Source organism: Salarias fasciatus, chromosome 1, assembly GCF_902148845.1.
Source record: "Salarias fasciatus chromosome 1, fSalaFa1.1, whole genome shotgun sequence".
Taxonomy (NCBI): domain Eukaryota; kingdom Metazoa; phylum Chordata; class Actinopteri; order Blenniiformes; family Blenniidae; genus Salarias; species Salarias fasciatus.
Window position 1 is genome coordinate 4,469,391 of NC_043745.1, and position 20,289 is coordinate 4,489,679.

Genomic DNA, 20,289 nt, shown 5'->3' on the forward strand with positions numbered 1-20,289 from the left:
ATCATTAATAGCCCCACCTACCTGGACAGACCCAGGCCAGGAAATGTTTACACAGCAGCGTTTCAAGTGAAAACGCATTGTTTTTGTGTCAGAAAAGTTATGCATTGTTTTGAGAACAGTGTTTGTTTCCACAGAAACAGCTGAAATTCCAAAAATGATGCAGTTGTCCATCCACTGAACATGTGTAGAAGAACTATTTACAAAGGCCGTGGTTCACACGAGCAGTAGCTGTGTTTCCTCCCGTTTCCAAGTGGAGTGTTTTCAAAGAGTTGTGTTTTTGGTGGTTGCTGTGTAAACAGACCCCTGAAATGCTGTGGAAGTTATCATTTTTCTCTTGAAAATGTTGCATAAACTTGACCTACATGTACAATATCTGTGTTTTAGTCCAGGTTGTTCTCCAATCACACTGTAAATATTGTCCAATATTAATCGTTCTTGTCCATTAATGTCTTTTAAACACATCTCCACAGTGCAGGTGGACACATTCAGTTCAATGAATTTATAATCTATCGATCAGTACACATCTGACCCATGACTTTTTGGAATTCCAGGAAATTATCCAGGTGCGTACTGAACAGTTGCTGAGTTTGAACTGCCAGGCTCATCCTTCCATGCATACAGCAGTTTGGTGTTTAGTGCATCAGCGCAGCAGTGGCCATGCTGGAGCACACACTCACACACTGCTCTGTGTCTTAAATCTTCATAATGAATAATTAAAGTGGTCACAGACTCGTTCTCTCCACGCTCAGTACAGACTGATAACACAGGCGGAGTTATCAAGTATGATTCCTTTTACCGGACCGGTGGGTTTATACGAGCTGCCGTAAAGTCAGTCTCACACAATTAAAAGGCTAAAATGTATTTTTTATTGATGAACCTGGAAGCTGAGTGGAACGGCAGAGTGTGTACCAGAGGACACCAAGTTATTTAGATGAAGAACTGTTAGTGAGGCCGTGCGCCGCCGCCGCTGCTGCTGCTTTATTAAACTGTGAGGGCAGCTGACTCACAGCCAGTCGAAAACAACAGAGGGAACATCGGTTTGGTTTTAATGTTCGCAAAATTCTCAGTCACATGAAGAGACTCCAGAACTGCCTGTGGTGACGGACTTTTTAAAGACAGGAAGCTTTAATAGCTGCTCCACTCGCTGTGCAAACTGCCTCCACCGCCCCAGATCCAGCTCGCTCTGAGCAGCAGCGTCTTCTCTCTCTTCTGTGTTTGGAGTCGGTTTGACAAGAAGAAACAAAACCATGTAGATTTAGTTTCATCAGCAGATTAGACGTGCGATATCCGCTACACTCAGGTGCAAGGATACGTTTTGCAACATTCTTCTGTTGTTGTTGTTTCTGTATAACAATCACTTTGTCACGGTTGTTGTGTAAACGGCACCTGACTTTGTTGTTTATTTCATTCTTGATTATTTTTTCGTTTTCTGATTGTAATTTTCCAGTTGTGAAGCAATTCTGGCTGTCGATTTCAGTTTTTATCACTATTCTCAATCAAGAATGATCAAATTCACACAATTTTTTAGAATTAATCACACTGTTCTTCCATATCTGAAACCCTGCCACTCTGAATTGACAGATCACGGGTGCACAGAAACCTAATTGTAGTTCTGTCAGCTTGTGTTTAAAGCAGCAGTGATATGTCATCTCAGGCTGCACAGAATGATTATCACGATATCAACATCCGTAACGTGCTGAACGCATACGGACTGAGAGAACTGTGATAAAGAATGTTTACATGCACCTTTACTCACATTCTGCAAATTCAAACTGACACGACCTTAAATGTAGAAGAAAAAAGTTATCACTTTATAGAAATTCTGCGAAAAATGGACTACAACTAGAAAAGTTTGTCTGAAGGCAAGAGAACAGCATCATCTGCATAACTGTTTATATTCATCCAGATCATATTATCACTTGTTAACCTGCTGTATTCTGACCCTACATCAGTGAATCTGATCAGGTTTGAGTTCAGTGAATCATCGACTGTGTATCCAGCCTCACGGGGAATGTTTCAACACATTCACTGGACTAATTACTCTGCATGAAGTGAGTTATACATCTCTTTTGTTAAGCGTAGTCACACACTGCTGCAGGTCAAGCAGCTGCTTACAGTGAAAGAAAGAAGCGGGGTAATTCAACACAGCCCCCCTCCTGCTGGGAACCAAATGACAATTGATAAGTGATGGCTGCAGCCTCATGAGATTAAACACAAGGGCACTGAGGCTCCACCTACAAGTGGTGTCGCTCACCTAAATCCCCAGACGAGGAAGCATGAGGGACGAGGAAACATGAAGGATGAGGACTCATTTCACTGCAGGTTCACTTACAGATGGGAAGTGATGAGTGTCATTTCTCCTGGTGGCAGAAGACATTGAAAAATCTGAGAGAATTACAAAGCAAAATGTGCAAACACTCAAACACGTGATGTTAATGGTATTTCTTCTAAATAGTAAGTCATCTATACAGTTAGGGGTTTTTCAATATGGATTAATATTCCAGCAATGATGAATTTGCAGTATATTTTGCAACACTATTAGACCACTATACATGCAAAGGATGTAGTAATTTCACATTAAAGCTGCAGAGCTGAAGTCATAAATCAGCTTCAGTGTTTTGATTTCAGACTGATATAATCCAGACGTTCGCCTCCCCTTCAGACCTGAGAGGAAGAAGAAGTCAAGTAAATATAGAATTTACTTAAAATAAACAGTGTTTTTGTAGAAAGACGACAGTTATATTAAAGTCCACAAGTCTGTATAAACAGGGTTTTTTTTTTTTTATTCCAACAATTTTGCCTGGTTCACATTTCTATTATAAAGACGGATGATGCAAAGTTCAGTTCAGTTTTATTTCTCTATATGTATTATAAATACAATACGGCCATTTTAAGACACTTTCACAGAGAAGAACCAACAATTCCTCATAAGCAAGCAGAGAAGATGGAGGAAGGGAAAAACTATCTTTAACAGGATGAAACCTACAGCACTCAGAGGTGGAGACTTTCTGCAGAACAAGAGACAGAGCTTTAGTAAAATGAAACGTCTCTAGTAGAGATTAAAGAAGCTCCCTGCAGTCTAAACCTACAGGAGCTTCAGTGGAGAATGGTCCAGAGTAGCCTGAACCTGCTCTAACTCTACGTTTCATTCAATGGAAGGTTAGACTGAAGACGGTGTTTTCCTCCGTAGAGTGTCCCACATAGGTCCTGCTGGTATCTTGAGTATTTACCAAATCCTGCAGACAGCTGGAGGCAGTAAACAGTCGATCAGAGAAGAAACGTGATTAAATGTTGGGTTTCTGCCCTTGCTGAGAATGACAAAGGCTTCCAGTGGAGGCGGAGGACGTTAAGAGCTCTGAAGTAGCAGAGACCCGGTCCCCGCCTCTGTGTCACGGCTCCGGATTGTTGATTCACACTGAAAAAACCAGAATATTCCAGCGGCCGCCTCTTAAAAGCTTGATTTGCCTGCGGTGCCAGGTGAGGGGCCGCATTGAACTAATCACATTAGCATATCAAGTCGCCCCGTGCTGGTGGAGGGCTGGAATACTAACCTCATAGAACAAAGGGCTATTTGCCAATTCCAGGATTAATTTAATCTGGTTTACCCCACCTCACGTAGAAGGTAGCCGCAGATTGCATTTGTATTCAAATGGCGCCCGGCGTCCGTCTGATTCGACGCGGGAGGCCAAATCCTGCGAGCGACTCCGCTGCCCTTGGGCGTGGATCCGCTTGTCTGCGTACTCGCTGCCGCAGGCAGACGTGAATCTGAACGGCGTTCCGGGATCCTCTTCTCTTCTCCAGCCGTAACGTTTCACGGATCACGGTTGTCTTTCTTTTCCACAGCCGGCACAAAGGAGCTTCAGCCGAGGAGAAGAAAGGAGCCGTGGAGGGCCGAGTGGTGGCTCTACGCCCGGACTTGGCCTATAATCTGTTGCACACGCTCTTCTACGGCCTCCTGGCTTTCAGCACTATGAGGTGAGCGCCGTCTACCAGCAGATGTTCAGTTTGACTCTTTCCGCCCCCTCCAGTTCTCAGACGGCGGCTCTTCAGAAGCACTCGTTGATCACGCGCACTCATGAGCAGATGCTAACATTAAATGGGTTCCACGAAGTGTCTGAATGGTCTACTTAAGTCCTGATCAGCCCTCGAACAGCGAGCGCCATCCAACTGTGCCTCCACTCAGAGCCCAGAGAGGAGCTACAGTTGGACTTGTGATCACCCACTCAGAGAGGATTTTTTTTTTTTTTTCCTCTTGTGCTGTTGAACGCAGCGCTAACTGCAGATTTGTTCAGGCTGCAGAAGTACGACATACTGGAATCGACCAATTTGAGTCACTTTCAGAAAGACGGTTTTGCTTTAATCCGTCCGCAACCTGTTAAACTTATGAACAGTTTGTGAGGGATACATTTGAAAATAGAAAAAGATGTGTAGCTATATCAAAGCGGACTTATACAAAAAAAAAGATATTAAAGTTCGGTTTAAATCTCCTCATGCATCGTGAACACACCATTTTCACTAAGACACATTTCTCTGCTTTTCTCCAGTCCGTTACTGAACTCTTCCTGCTTCTGTCAAATACAGTAATAATGGTGTTTTCCTGTAGCAGCTTTCTGTTGCCACACAGGGCCATCTAGTGGTCATAGATGGTATTTCCAGCTGTGATTTCATTTAAAATAGCCATTTGTTAAACAACGTAAAAGCCTATAGTCTATAACATTAGTGTAAGTTTGCTTTTAACTCATTGGGGCTACTTTTCGTCCAAAATCGCACTTTTATCGATTTTGATTTTACAGAGGTAACCGCTGATTTGTGATCAATGTGAAAAAAGACTGTACAGTTTTCCATTTCTGATTGTTTTTCTCATGCGCCGTGTTGCATTTCATCAGCTTCCACACACACACACACACACACACACACACACACACACACACACACACACACAATACCAGTAGTTTGTGTTGTGTGCAGCAGCTTCCCTCTGTGGCCCTCCTCCTCCTCCTCCTCCTCCTCCTCGGCGGTCTCCTCTTCCAGGTGACGGTGCGATGAGCGCCTCCGGCTTTCCCAGGACAAGGGCCTGAAGCGTCTTCTTTGCGGCCTCCTTTCTTGTTCAGCCACTCCTCCTTCTTGTTGGGAATGTTGCGGCTCGCTGTGCTGGCAGCTTTCAGTGCTGCGACACGCTGCCTCCAGACAAATGTTCTCTTATTGGCGACAGCAGAGCTGTAGACACCAAACCACACCGACTGACCAGCTCTGTGATCTCCATGCTCTCTTCTGTTTCCATAATCTCGATCTACCTTCCATTTTCTTTAGAAGAAGTCTGAATGTTGTCTCACGTGTTGTAGTCTTGTCCAGGTTAAATCTCTCAGCCATTCTTGGTTTAATTTTGCACTTTCAAAGATTTGTGTGCTGTAATTATATTTGAGCAAACCTTTCATGGCTGTATGTGGAAATTAAAAGAATGACTTATGTCTATAGTATTATATTACACAAGCTTTAGGCCCTGTTTGAACGGCAGTGTTTTAAAGTGTAAACGAAGAAGTTTCAGCTTCACTGAAAATACAGCTTGCTCCGACTCCATAGCCGTGGAAACGTGGGAAAATGCAAGTTTTTGGAAAGACACTGCATCTGTGGAAACAGGGTAAAACATTCCAGCTTCATCTCCGATGAACCTTGGAAGAAAGGACCAAACTCTCTGCTAAAGTGGGAAACACCTTTAACTCTCACAGCTGTCACAGCTGTAGGCTCCAGCACAGCTCTTTTATGGATTTGAGGACCTCGTCTCGAGGGGTTTATCCTCTCAGCAATGCATTTCAAGAACGATCTCTCGCTCAGACGTTCATTTATAAATGTCAAATTTTTTTATTCCCACTGTCAGTGCCATCACTATGTTTCATGCACATGTGAAGCTGTGATACCACGCTGCCGTGCCTGACGTCCACCATTCTCCACTGTTGGTGCCTGCTCCGCCCAGTGAGCCTCAGGCCTTGATCAGGGACTGGCTGGACTGCCCACTTCCACTGACGTGACCTGGTTGTGCAGCCATTCCTTCAACAGTACTTAACCAGCCTTCACCAGCGAGAAGAGGATTACTGAGATAAAAATAGAATTCCAGTTGATCAGAAACAAAAAGCCAAAATGTGGCCTTGTATTTACTCATGATCTCCATGTCCTCATTTCTTTTTTCTTTAAGTTTCAGAACTTTAAATCATTGCTCTCCTTACAGTTTCAGCTCCAGTCCCTCAAGAAAGATGGATTGTATGAAGTGTGAAGAAGCTGAGACATTCACATGCAGCAGGGAGTGCACATAATCTCATTTTCGAATAATTACAACCCAGAAACAGGGGAAATCACAGATCAGCTCACTTTGCAGGAAGAAAAATGACTCCTGCTCTCACAAACAAATGAGCCTGTGAAAAATGTTTCTTTGCTTAAACTAACTTTGAGGTTTCCTGAAACATCTTTAACAGGGAAGGGAATTAAGTACAGATAGGCAGTCTGCTGAATCCGAGAACATCTTATGTAGTGTTTTTAAATAAATCTTCTTTTAGTAGTGTGAGTTACTGGATCTTCTCGGGTTCTCTCCATTCACTGGAAACCCTGAAGATGGTTGTGTGTAAAAATCCCAGCAGAGCAGCACTTTATGAAACACCCGAATCAACAACCAAGAAAATCACTTCAATCAGTGGAACACGTGTGGACGGGGAGAGGATATTTCTTTAAAAAAAAAAACTTACAAAAGTGCATCCTTACTGGAAAAACAAGCTTTTCATTGAGTTTCTAACAACTGCGATAATGTCCTGTCTCTCTTTTTCTTGGATGTGGCTCATTCTGTGACCGTTTCCTAAAATTAGATGAATACTCTGCTTTGTTGACGCTGAACTCAGAGCGCCGTACAGACTGTAACTGTTGAGATGTCGGCGATTAGCGCGGCCGGCAGGTTCTGGACCGCAGACGTGATTCGTGTGCTCTGCCAGACATTTAATCCACGTCGTTCGTGCGAAGCATTTTTGTTGCGGTGGCGCTCTGAACTGCTGATTAAATTCCCATGAAAGGAGTGAGAAAGAAAGGCTTTTAATGCCGCCCGGGCCAGGTATGGAGGGAAAGTGACACATTTGATTTCAACACTTTCTCCAAAATGCTGATTAGGAGCGAAAGGCCAAAAGTGCAGAGAGCCATTTGTTCCTGTCAGACGGCTCCTTTGCATTAAAGGAAGGTATTGAGATTTATTTCTGTGAGGCTGCACTTCTTTTCTCTTCCTCGAGGCTCCGTCTCTGCACCTGTCAACTATTTCTCACCCCCCTCCTCCTCCTCCTGCTCTCTGTTTTAATCTGCCTCTTACTGGCTGTAGGATTCACGCACTCCGATCAGAACTTAATAATTCTGCGTTTTCCCCTCAAAATCAGGTCCAACCACAGTGGAGCACATTTCAGCCGGCCTGGCTGTTTTGTTTGAATTTAATGGACTTTACTGGCTGCAGGGGACATCAAAACACGTCCTGACATTAATATTAAAGAGATGCTTTTTTACCTGCTGTGTATTCTCCACAGTCTGAAGAATGCAGATTTATCTTTTAGCTCCAGGTGAGATTTTTTTCTTTTTCTTTTTCCTTTCCACACAGGATGAAGTATATCTGGACGGGCCACATGTGCGCGGTGGCAGCCTACGGTGTGTGCGGGACCGAGCTGTGGACGCTGCTCCTCAACGCCGTCCGCTGCAACAGCAGGACTCTGGTACCGTGTGCACACAGGCCGACCCGCTGCGTGGCTTCACAGCACACCTCCTCCCACATGAGCCAGCGCAGACTTTAACTCGGGCCTGCTGGCAGAGGCCCAGTTTAACCACGGCGCAGCGCTGCAGACTGCGGGCAACGCGCGCAGGCGCGTACACCGTGGTCAAATAGAGTTCACCGATAGCGAGGAAAAAAAAAAGACGGTCAACTCGATTGTCTCTGGCCTTGGGTTCGAATCAAACATCGATGCTCACACTTTATATTCACTTTTTCTTAAAGAATATACTCCGGAATTACAAGAGGATGAAACCATTTGGTGCAGGGGAAGAAAGAAGCCCAGGGGGCTGATATGAAAATCCTCATTACAGCATTACAGTAATGTGAAATAAAGATCACCAAGGAACAACAAGGAGAGAAAACAAACAAAGCAGTTCATAAAAACACCTAAACCAGTGGTTTCCGACCCCCATGGGGGACGGCAATGATTCATACAGGGCCACAGAGCCACCTGGATTGTAAGGCTCATAACATTTTATTATGTTCTCAATTTATGTGACAAAACTGCTCAGCTGAAGCGTTTGCGTTCAAGGGCATCATTTATATAAATAAATACAGTTTAAAAGTATCTTCAATATGCACACAGGTGAACTTGCAATGTGAATGTCTGATGATAGGAAAAAGTAATGAAATGTCCTCTTTGTCATGAATGAATTTAAAGGTAAATAAGCGTTTCTGGAGTGTTAATAGAGGAAGATGACTCCTGGAATATGGGATTAATCTTAAAAATCCTTCATGAGAAGTGTTTGATTAAAGTGTTTCCAGTGAGCAGCTGGCTCAGATTTGAGGCCAAACATCCTCGTTTTAAACACTCGTTGAAATAACCGCGAATTAACCACATTATAAAATGAAATGTGTTGTTTCTCTTACTCAGGGATGTTAATTCACAGCAAACTCCACAGTTAGGAGGCGAAAAGTGGCCTGTTTTTCACAAAATATAAAAAGATTCAACTGTTGTTCAACAGCTGAGACTTTTCATGCTCGAGGATCAGAAGCATTGAGAGGAGGTTAATCTAATTAATTTTCTTAAAAGACTCTTTGTTTAGACCTCAATGTGATTTTAATGAAATGAAGACTAATTAAATGTTAAAATGAGCCACAGCGAAGAACTCCACATTTAAATAGTGTGACATTCGCAGCCCTGTGTAAAGTTAGTTATCTACACTCAAGTTTTTTTTTTTTTTCCTTTTTCTTTTGAAGGATCTCAGGAAGTCTCACGTTATTGTGCTTTTATATGAATGGTAAATGGGTTTTCTTTACTCACCTGCATGAGAAGAGCAGACGGGCACTACAGAATTGGGCCCAACCTGTAAAAGAACATCTTATTTTTCTAGATTAGATTAGAGAGCTAATCTGCAGGTTATCATTTCACAAGCTGTCAATTTAAAGCAAATTTATTCCTCTGGCAGCATTTGGAAACAAAGCAATTCACCATGCTTTACGGGGAAATACATTAAAATAAAAAGATTAAGACAAGCATTAAAGGAGACTGAACAACTTTATTAGGATTAAGGTAGTTTGAGAAGTAAAATCTGTTGTTCAATGGAAATTCTGAACAGATTATAGTGGTCCCTGTCGTGATTGAAGTGTGTGTGTGTGTGAGCAGGAAGTTTGTTTCGCAGGTGAGGAGTGGAGGTAATAAAGCCTGCTTCTGACTCTGGGATCACTGAGTAAACCTCTTCCTGCACAGGCGTCTGGATCACAGACCACGCAGGTTGAAGTGTTTCATGTTCTACTAGAAAAGCTGTATTTAGGTCTGAGACTGTTGAAGTGGATCCTTTGACATGCAGACCTCCAGTGCAGAGATTGAAGTGTTTTAGTCTTTTTTTTTTTTCAGTTTTTCTAACTCCAAAGCATCAGAGCACCCAAATTCCAGTCATGCTCTTCACTATAATCCAATAAAAAAAAATCTAACCTTTAATTTGAAGTGAAGCTCTGAACAGTTTTCAGTGTTTTTTGTGTGATTTGCTGCTCTGGCTGTCCAGGTGCTGAAGTTCCCCAAGCGTCCAGCAGGTGTCAGTATGGTCCTGACCTGACAGCAGAGATCAGACTGACGCTCAGAGCACAGCTGAAATATCTGTCCTCTGTTCTCTCTTTCTTTTCTTGTGTTGGAGGGGGGGGTTATGAGACAATTAAGTCCCTTCATTTCATTATGGCCGTTTCCTTGTCTCTCACTTTGCAGTTAAGGCTCGTCAGATACGGCGTTCCTCTGGTGATGATCGGCTGCCTGTATTACAAGGTATGTCATTTTCTCTGTTGGTTTTATGTTCATCGCCGTACTGGAGGTCTCATTACCGAGCCCCAGAAGGTTCGCACGGCCCGTTACGGAACGCAAGGAGCAAAGCAGAATGGCCTGAACGGAAGCAGAGGAGGAAAATAAAAACAAGCAATTGGTTTCCAACAGAACGCTGAAATGATGGTTTTCCTCTGTGTTTGTTTTACTGGTGGATGGAAGCAGTTTGCACGCTGCAGTTTTTTAGGGCCCGTTTACACGATGATGATTCAAGTGAAAATGCACTTCAGGAAAGTTTCAGGCTTACAAAAAGCAACGGGCTGAATGTGGGATCTGACAATCTGGACTGGGAGTCATGGGACCCTGAGTACCGTTGTCATGCAAACAGACACTCAAAAAGCCTCAAATGTTTTCACTTCACATTGTTTCCATGTAAACAGTCGTGTAAATCCTCTGCCTTAATGCTTCTTTAACGGACATTTGTCCTTCCTGCAGTTCTGGCCGAGGCTGATGGAGGAGCTGTCCGAGCTGAGGGAGTTCTACGACCCGGACACGGTGGAGCTCATGACCTGGATCAGGTACCAGCAAACTGCATTCACTTGATTCTGATCAAGTTTTCCTCCGCCTGATGCCCTTGATTAGTGTGTGTGTGTGTGTGTGTGTGTGTGTGTGTGTGTGTGTGTGTGTGTGTGTGTGTGTGTGTGTGTGTGTGTGTGGAGAGCCGATGGGGCTCCATGAATAAGACATGCTGGTGCTGGAAAGCACCCAGCTGCTGGCAGAGCTCTCACCCACCTCTGGGTCTCTGCGCTGGGCTTTCCATCGCAGACGTGATTCAGAGTGAAGTTTCTCTGTTGATGCTGCCGTTGTGCGTGTGTGTGTGTGTGTGTGTGTGTGTGTGTGTGTGTTGTCATCAGTGCTGTGAGTACCGTAACTTCTTCACTCGCTCACTTTAAGGGGAGTTACGCCTGTGTGGGCATGAGTCCATCCATCCATCTTCTGCACTGCTTCATCCAGCCGATGTCTCGTGCTACAAAGAGTTAAAAATCCCTCACTTCACTCGTCAGCACCTGAAATATTAGTGTTTTATCCATGTGACACAGAAAAGCATCTGACATTACCATTTGCATTATGCCAAAGGTGTCGAACATACGGCCAGAACTCTGATCCGGTCAGCAAGATGAAGTTTGTCAGCTGTGAGAAATCATGATATTGTATTGAAATACATTGACATACAGCAGGGGCGCACTTTAGTCTCTATTATGTGGCGAATCAGTTCAGGTGATCAGGATTAACACGCCTATGGCGAAATGTATCAATATTAAAGATCATTTTGAGAATTTTACAAGTAATTCTGATCACATTCTGGACCAGACTGATAAAAGTTTGAATTCCAGCTACATGTGAGCACATGCTTACTGCCTTTGAAGATGGAAATACTATAGTAAAAATCTACTGTGAACCGAGGCAGGATACTGTTGAAATATCAGTTCTTTTTGTCAAATTTCAGGTTTTATCATGCACTAAAGAAAAGGAAAGTTAACTGAATGAACTTTTTAATGATCGCTTTTGAGATTTAGAGAGAGATTTAGAGTGGCAGTTATTTATAGATTATAATATAATTATTTGCCAGTCTGACCACTGGAGATCCACTCCACTGAATTATATAGTTTGGAATTAAATGCTCGTTTGTTTCATAGTTGTCAAACACTGAAGTTTCCCTCCAGTATGTGTTTGAGGCCGTCGTGGCGGACTGTGTCTGCAGGAAGCCATTGTGAGTCACTGCAGCGTCCCTGGAAGAGAAGTGAAGGGAAAATGCAGTGCATGTGCCACTGGCTGGTCCCCCGCTGCACACGGAGCGTGGTGCGTGGCGTTAGCAGTCCGGGGGGCTCACCATGTCACTGCGGGCACACGATGTGACCAAGGACAGCCGACGTATCGCCCACTGTCACCTTTCACCTCCACTCATAGCTGGAGCGAACGGAGAGCGGCTGGACAGCGACAGTGACCAAAACTGATTAATTTGATTGTGGAGTAAAGTTATTTATTATCAGAAAACACAACTCGGGTGCTGGAATAGTCATGTCGAGTGGCGAAGTTGATCACAGAGATTATGATTTTCTTTTATCGCGTGCTTGTGAATTGATTTCCCTCTCTGGCACAGAAATGAACCCACTGTCTCTGCAGCTCTGAATTAAACTCGATCAGGAGTTCCAGGGGCCACACGCGACTTAGCTGGATCTCAATTGAGCCAAATTGGTAAAAATGAGGGCTCCAAAATACTGCAAAAAAGTCCTGAAAATGTTCACATTTTATACAAATAACAGTCCACCACAACCTCACCACAGTCTATTATTTCCGAAAGCATGTCACATCCGTGAAGATTTCTGTAACCTTCAGTTTGAATGTCCTCATCAAAATGCAAGAACTTATGTATGAAAATACAGCAGGAAATACCGTATTGAGCCATGGGATGTACGACAACAGAAGGCTGCAGGAACACAGGAAAACCTCCACTATTACCTTATTTTATACAATATAAGTTACACTTTTCTTTAGCTCTTTGGCAAGTCTTCAAATCTTGTATTAAGTGACCTAAATATTGAAATATAGCAGTTCATACCATGTTGAACCACTAGATGTCACTGTATCACAACAGAAAGCTGCTACACAGAAAACTTCATTATTACCGTATTTGACTGACAGCAAGAAAAAATGTTAAAAAAAAAAACTCTGTAGAGCAGCAGGTTACTATTGCTTGAAATGTCACATATATGAAACATGCCAGGCAATGATAGGCCAGCTTTACTTGAATGATCTCATAAGTATTTTCTTATTGCATTATTGTTCATTATCTTTCTATAAGTTCCAAATTACCCTAAAATTAAATTACCCTAAATTCACCTTATCAAACATTTTAATCCTTTACAAAATACTGGCTTTCATTAGTTATCTTTCACCAAATTATATGTGAAATTGACATTTTCAGTTCATTTTCTTGAAACAAAACACTGTCGTAGAAAAATAAGTGGAGATATTAAAAATGTGCCGTATTCCAGGTTATGTGCAGATGAGTGTAACCTGGTTAGGAAGTGACGGCAGAAACTTGTTCACTTCAGCCTCTGCACGACTCCTTGCTTTTGAAGTGTGTGCTTTCATCAAGCTCAGATCTGAAGAGCTCTCCAAGGCCTTGGGAGGAAAAGTTTTACATGACTTTCAGCCTGATTTCAGCAGCATTTGAATGCAAAAGGAAGGAAAACGATGTGCTCGTTGTGTAGATTTTAAATTGCTGCTTCTTCTCGGCAACTGTTGCACAGGTACAAAAACACAGGATTGGATTAAAAGAACGTGATCATACACGGCTGGAACAAAGTGATCTGGAAGCAGATGTACAATACCAGTAGAATCAGTACAACAGGAAAAAAAAGTCCAGTTCCAAAACGCTGCAACCCAGTGGTGAATGTAAATAAAAAAACAGAATTTAACCCAGATTTTATTCCTAATAGCCACATAGAAGTTAAAAACTGATGTTAGCTCATGTTGAATTTCAACGCTCATAAGTTTTGACAGGACCATGTTTAGATACTGTATTGATTCGCCTGAGGAAATCATTTCTGCACATTTAATCCTCTTTAATTATAGTTAATCTGAACTAAAGCTGCTGGGGCTCAAAGGCCTGCCTTGCTCAGGGACCCTCAGTGGTAGCCTGCTAGCAGAGCGATACCAGCGCCTACGCCACAAATGCCACGTTCCCTTCATTTTCAGTTCAGGTAACTGATGGCACGTTCACCCGAGCAAGGATAGGAAAAGAAAAACTCCTTTTAACATGAATAAATGTGCAGAGCCAGACTCAGAGGAGGAGGAGACTTTCTGCCATCCCAGTTAGGGTTAGGGAACTGAAAGAGAGCGATGGATAGAACAGCTGTCGGTGTTTGTGTGAGGAGACGGTTTGCTGTACTGTTCAGACAGGAACGTCTTGTCATTCTTGTCTAATTCTGGGTTTGAGGTTCTCCTCTGTCTTTGTTTACATCAGTTCAGCTCTCTGTTGTGATGGATGCTCTGTGTGGTTCAGCATTCTCTCCAGCATTGTTCCAATTTTACTGTACTCCTGTACAAATTATGACTTGCTGAGCTGTGCCAGGCCTTCCTGAACCAGACGTGGTCTGGATGTTGCTCTGAAATGTCACTGTAGTGTTGATGGAGTCTGTCTGGACGTCTGAGCCTCCCGCACCACACCGGTGACGGAGCTCCACACCACCTTTGAACTGTCAGCTGATGGCGAGATTGATAAGCTTATCCATTTAATGCTCCGAACTTGGCACCCACAGTTTCATAAACACGATTTAAACCTTCCAGTTTGAAATCGCTCCTTCTCAGTCTTTCTGGATCCTGTTATCCATTGGTAGCTTCTCTGCACGTTAGAAGTTTGACTCTGACTTGTGGAGGACACGGTAAACTGTGGTTATTCCCAGATGTTTCCAGAGCCCGTGCAGTGATATTCAATGGAGGGTCATGTCTATTTTCAATGCAGGGCTGCCCGAGGGCCTGAAGACCATGACCGTCTGGTTCTGACCTTCAGCCTTTCCCCAGCAAAGACATTGGAATTGGAAATGTTTCTGTTTTATTCACTGCAGAGGACGGCAGCTTCTTTGTTGAGGAACAGTGTTTGAAACTTCTGCCTATCTTTACATGTGAAATGGGTCAGAGTATTGTTCTCACATAGCACCTACTGTTAACATGAGGTGTGAAGTGGGAGATGAACGTTTCATATGTCATAAGGAGATTATCTGTTTGATGTAGCAATTCATGACTCTCTGGAAATCAAACCAAAAATGTGTTTTCAAGTGAAATGTTGTGGTCTAAATTCTAACTTTTACTAAAAATGAGATAAGTCCTTCAAGAGGTCGTTCATCCCCTCAGCAATCAGGCTGTATAACAGATGTGCCTGAGCCAAACTAAGTACAATCCCAGCACTTGTATTTATTGTACTGTTGTTATTTATTGAATGATTTATTGAATGATGCATGTGAATGATCTGTGTGCTGCTGGACACCGGAATTTCTCCCTTGGGAGATTAATAAAGTTTTTATCTATCTATCTATCTATCTAAGTGTAGAACTTCCTGTTTTTACTTAAATACAACAGAGTGATCTAATACTTTGTGAGATGTGGATTCAGAGGGTGGAGAATAAATCTCCAGACGTTCAGGTTTTAGGTTTACTGCACCGCCTCAGGACGGTATTAGAGTGAGCCTCCTGATAATGTGAAGACGTCTGTCTTCGAGTTGGACCTTTCAGCGGGACAATGATGCTGAGCATTCTTGTGAAAACAGCCCAGGGTTAATTCTGATGCATTGAGTGAGAGTGGTACACTCAAGGAGCCTTTAAGAAATCCTGCAGCTGAAGGAGCTTTGTATGACAGAGGTTTTAAAAATGAGTGCAGCCTCTGTGTAACTGAAGGACAATCATTATAACAGGCACTAGAAGTTGTTTCTGTTGAAGTGGGCAGCACTCGCTCCCGAGACAAGACTTTACCCTTTCCTTTGAAGACTACCTGCGTTGAGGTTTCTGTTGAATGTAGTGAAATACAGTAGGTTGTATTTTCTGTTGAATGAGATGTGTTGTTCGGAGACTCGGACTGAGATTCATGGATCCGGTTCCATTCTTTAGTCTCCGTCTCCGTTTTGTGCGCTCACATTTGACCAAGCTCTTCTCCTCATCCGTCACTCGCACTTATCGCCAAGCCAACGGTCAAGCAAAACTGAACATGCAAACCTCATGGTCGGTATCTTGTACAGAACATGTCAGATTGTTTATGATAAGTGCCTACGGAAAAGGCAAGTCAGTGTCATGCACATGGATGACATGCACATTCATGCACATGGAGGTCTGAGTGAACCTGCGCCAAGAGCGATTTCACTCTAAAGGGGGTTCGCTGATTGGTAGTGAATAAAAAACTTCAGAGAGAGAAGCTGAAACTTTTTTGGGGGACATGTGCCACTGTTTCCATGGTTTCCTCCGTGTTATTTTTTACCCAGGCTGACAGCTCTTGAAGATAAAAACGCTGATAATTGACCAAAAAAAACCCCGTCGAAACAAACTACTAATTAAAAAGATTACAAGCACAAGATTAGAACGGGGTTTGGAATGAGGTCCTTTACAAAGATTAGGCGACGCTAACAACACTCATAATTTAAGGATGCTTATTTCCATCCAATCATCATCAGTGAGGAGACACTGAGCGGACCGTATGGGATTTTTCAGGAAATGGACGATTTTGGTTTAATCCTATTAGACAGATAGTGGAATAGCACAGAGAGTGAGGAGGAGGAGGAGGAGGAGGGAGATGGATAGTACTAGAGCGGAGAAGAGGTTGGGATTCTGAATGTATTTGTGTGTGTGACACCGACTCCCTTCCCTCTGGAGCTAATCCCATTAGGCTGTGAGGATTAGGGCCTGCCTACAGTTACCTTGGTCGTGGGACTGAGAGCAGGGCGGAGCGCTAAGCTCCTTGCTGCTGCTGCTAATTACATTGCAGATGAAAGTGTTAAGATGGGGAAGGGGTTTGCAGAGGGTGGGGTGGGGGGGTGGGCAGCAGCTCATATTGCACTGTATTCTCTCGGCGACCGAGGCCGAGGCTACTTAGGTGTGTTGACAAGATGACGGGAGATTCTCAGCCTTTTGGCGCGACGGGTGGCAGGACGAGGATGAATGCATACGCACGGAGAAAAGTATATTTCACCAGCAGCTGGTGCCGCTATGCAGAGCTGTCGGGGACTGGTTGTGGTAATCGTAGCTGCAGGGGGATGTAATGTGGTTCTTTAATGAAATTAGAGAGAAACGACAGATCCATCTGGTTTGCGGTACGCCCGTTGTTCCGAAGCTAGAGCGCCTTTAATGAGGATAAAAGGTTCAGAAAACACCGCAAATTGATCTTCTCTCTCAGTCTAAAGTCGGGATTATACAAGAGGAAGAATGAAGTTGTTTGTCCGCTAAAGCTGGATTTGCAGTTAAGATTAGCATTATTAGATTAGAGGTAAGGAGGGCCGCGTACGAGCTCATGGTCGACACCCGAGGCCCTCATTAGCACAGAAATAAAAGCGTTAAGACTGGTTGATGAGGGGATCATCACCACTCCCATGAGGATCTTTCATGACCCACGACTTTACGGCTTTGAAGAAGACTTTCTTAACGCGATAACAACCGGCTGGAGTCCATTCGTACTCCGAGCAGCCATAATTCACAAGTTTCCACTTGATAACAGCGGTGACTCCACAGCTCAGCTGTGGACTAATACTCCGCTCTAAATGGACAGTCAATAAATCAATAGCAATGGCCGGTTGTTCAGCTGCCTCAGACTCTTGAGTTATGGTAGTGAGTGTGCAGTTTTTAAAGTCACCAATATCACTGGCGTCCAGCTTCCTGAAGCCAGCACATCTTTACTTTTCCCATTCAGATTTACACTCTGGCGTTGCAGAAGAAGTGTGTTGTCAATCATGAGCGGCCGTAGAAAAGAAAGTAATGATTATCAGTCGCCCCCGCCTTCCCGCTCTCTGACGTGGATTTAAGGCGCTCAGTGTTACCGTGCTCTCTGCAGAGAGGAAGTCCTCAAGTTCAGGATCTTTTGGAGGTTTGACAAGTCAATGAAAACAAACTCCGACTGCGCAGCAGGTTGGTTCAGTGGAATTTTGACACTCTTTGTTTAAAAAGCTGAGTCTGAATGAAGTTTGACATGTTAAATCATCCAACAAAATCTGTTTTTGAAGAGTATTTTATGAATCTGGACTCCTGTACTATATAGTGGAACATGTCTCTTTTTGTTTTCATTGGACTTCTTCAGAGATTTTTGGATTCGGTTGCTGCGTCATAATCACAAAATGTATTACGAGGGTCTTGCAAAACACTGTTTTTTATCAGATTTTTATTTATTTATTTTTTGTTTAGGAATAACTTCCACTTCCAACTTCCATGTCGCGGCCACATGTTTATCATGGAGGCGATCTGTAAAGTCTGTGTTGTTATTTTGCGCACAGCTGTGGTTTTATCCCTGCTTTTCATCCCACTCTTGTTTAAATGTAAACTTTGGATCCGCTTTCAGCTGTTTGATCACCACATTCGCTGCTGCTCTGCAGGTCGGAGTTTATCGTCTGATCATCTGCTTCATGAGTGTAGTCCACCTGTTGGGAACTTTCTCAGGTGTGCTGACAACCTTTGAGATGTAATAAAGCATTGATGTTTTTAAGAATGTTATCTTTTCAGTAATTGATCCATATGAACAGATTAAAGCCCGTCTCCTCGGGCTGCAGCAGGTCGTTTTCCACCGAACGAGACACGGCGGCATTTTACTTGCAGCATGACGCACTGCAGCCGCAATGCAAGTCATCTGCAGACAGCCTATTTTCTCCGCATGCTGCAGCCAACTAAACACATCTACCTCAACAAATAAAGCCCAGCCCACATGATCCATGATCCACATCGTTAACACAAAGTCCCAAAAAGTTCCGCACATTATGAAGCCTTATTTCTTCACTTATTCTTCTAAACATAATGACATGAACTCAAGTAGCCTTTTAACAAGTTATTAATACGCGCTCCGAACTTACATGGAGAACAATGACTCGGAACATCAACTATGATACCCACAATGCCTTGTGTCCGTCTGCACTATGGCAGCCGTAGTAGTTTGAAATACACAATATGAAGCACAACTGGGGGAAAAAAAAGAAGATTCTCCAAAACGCAGATGTATTTTCTGAAAGATAAAGACGAAATGCTGCGTTTTTACTGTTTACATGAATAACTTTCACAGTGTTGAAAGGGGCCTGGTGGTTCCACCGCCCATTCCCAGAAGTGTTTCTTCTCTTCAAGCTGCAGGGCACTGGCAGCCGCGGCTGCAGCAGGGAGCTACGCTCACATAAAATTTCACAGCGCCGATGAGAGTCAGCAGTGGAACTTAATACTTTTCCAAAGTTACAATCACAGAGTATTTGTCAGACTTTCATTTGGTGTCAATGTCACGACTCTGCACGAGCCAAACTCAGACAATCTGCCTGCATTACAGCGTGACTCAGCACTCACAGAACATTTTCCACTAAATGTAGCAAAGGTACCAATCTCCTGTGAATTTCAATCTCCGTCTTTACGGAGACGTTAGAGTTTGAAGGATTTCCTTCTTTTCTTTTCTTTTTTTTTTTTTCCCCCTAGTCCCCAACCTCACCCCGCTACACTTCCTCCCCATGCTCCAGGTCAAGATATACAGCCTGTTTTTTAAAATTATGAAGACCGCAGTGGAAAATTATTAATGAGAGCTTTGACAGCAGTTTTACTGCAAATTCAGGAGGCTTGTTTCGCTACTCAGCATGGAGAGTCATTCAGAGAAGGAGCCGTGTTTAAAGTCAGCATATTTGAGTGAAGCACTGACTTGTTTATACCACAAAGTCCTCACGCCTAATTAGAAAAAATAAAAGAAAAATGTTATTTGGGATTGCTGCTTTTTGTATGAGAGTAAGTATGAGCCTTTTTTTTAACATGGCTAGTTAGATTTAGGAGAACCAGAAGTACTTTTACCACTTTTATGTTGAAGATAAAAGTGAAAAATATACAGCATTTGGGATGGATCGATTCCTCTCTTTTAAAAGACGAGCATAAGAACGAGTCCTAACCTCGAGCTGCTTGCCGATATCGAGGACGTATTAATTACCGTGGAGAGTTTTTCTTGGTTAAAGTTGAAAGTATAAATGCAGACCTTACCAGAAATGTCTTGTGAATGAACTCAGTAACATAACGTTATGTTGCAGCTTTCTGGATGCACAGACACCATTTCTGTAGCTTCTGTTGAGTCTCCTGCTCATGTCAGCAGATGTCTTCCGCCCTCTTCTCCTTATAAAACTCCGCCTGCTGTCTCCGGTCTGAAGGATGTCCTCCCCAGACTTCACGTTCCAGCTTTTTACTCATGACAGGAAAGCAGATTGAGTTCAGGGATCATAAAAGATCCCTTCGGGATGGTCCAAGTCTTTCACTATTTGCCGATCCTGAGTGTTTTTACCAGTTTTGTGTCATTATCCTGTTGGAGGACCCTGACCTGACCCAGACCGTGAGAATGCTTTCTGCCACAGGGCAGCAGAGTCGCCTTCACATGCCTTCGTATTCTTGATTTCATTGCACCCTGAACAGACGTCATGCATTCTGTACCAGGCCTAAAAAGCAAGGCTCACAGTAGGTGTGATGTTTTCATCTGTGAACAGAGCTGTTGGCCAGTTTTGTCCCGCTCGTCT

General features: G+C 43.3%; 1 protein-coding gene across 1 annotated transcript in view; it reads left to right on the plus strand.

The window, feature by feature from the left end:
- dpy19l3 (dpy-19 like C-mannosyltransferase 3) overlaps nt 1–20,289 on the plus strand; it is a 71,461-nt gene that overhangs the window by 27,787 nt on the left and 23,385 nt on the right. Inside the window, exons 13-16 of the mRNA XM_030098419.1 lie at nt 3,844–3,975; nt 7,619–7,730; nt 9,969–10,025; nt 10,515–10,597. Of these exons, the coding sequence (XP_029954279.1) occupies nt 3,844–3,975; nt 7,619–7,730; nt 9,969–10,025; nt 10,515–10,597 (384 nt within the window). The remainder of the gene's footprint in view (nt 1–3,843; nt 3,976–7,618; nt 7,731–9,968; nt 10,026–10,514; nt 10,598–20,289) is intronic.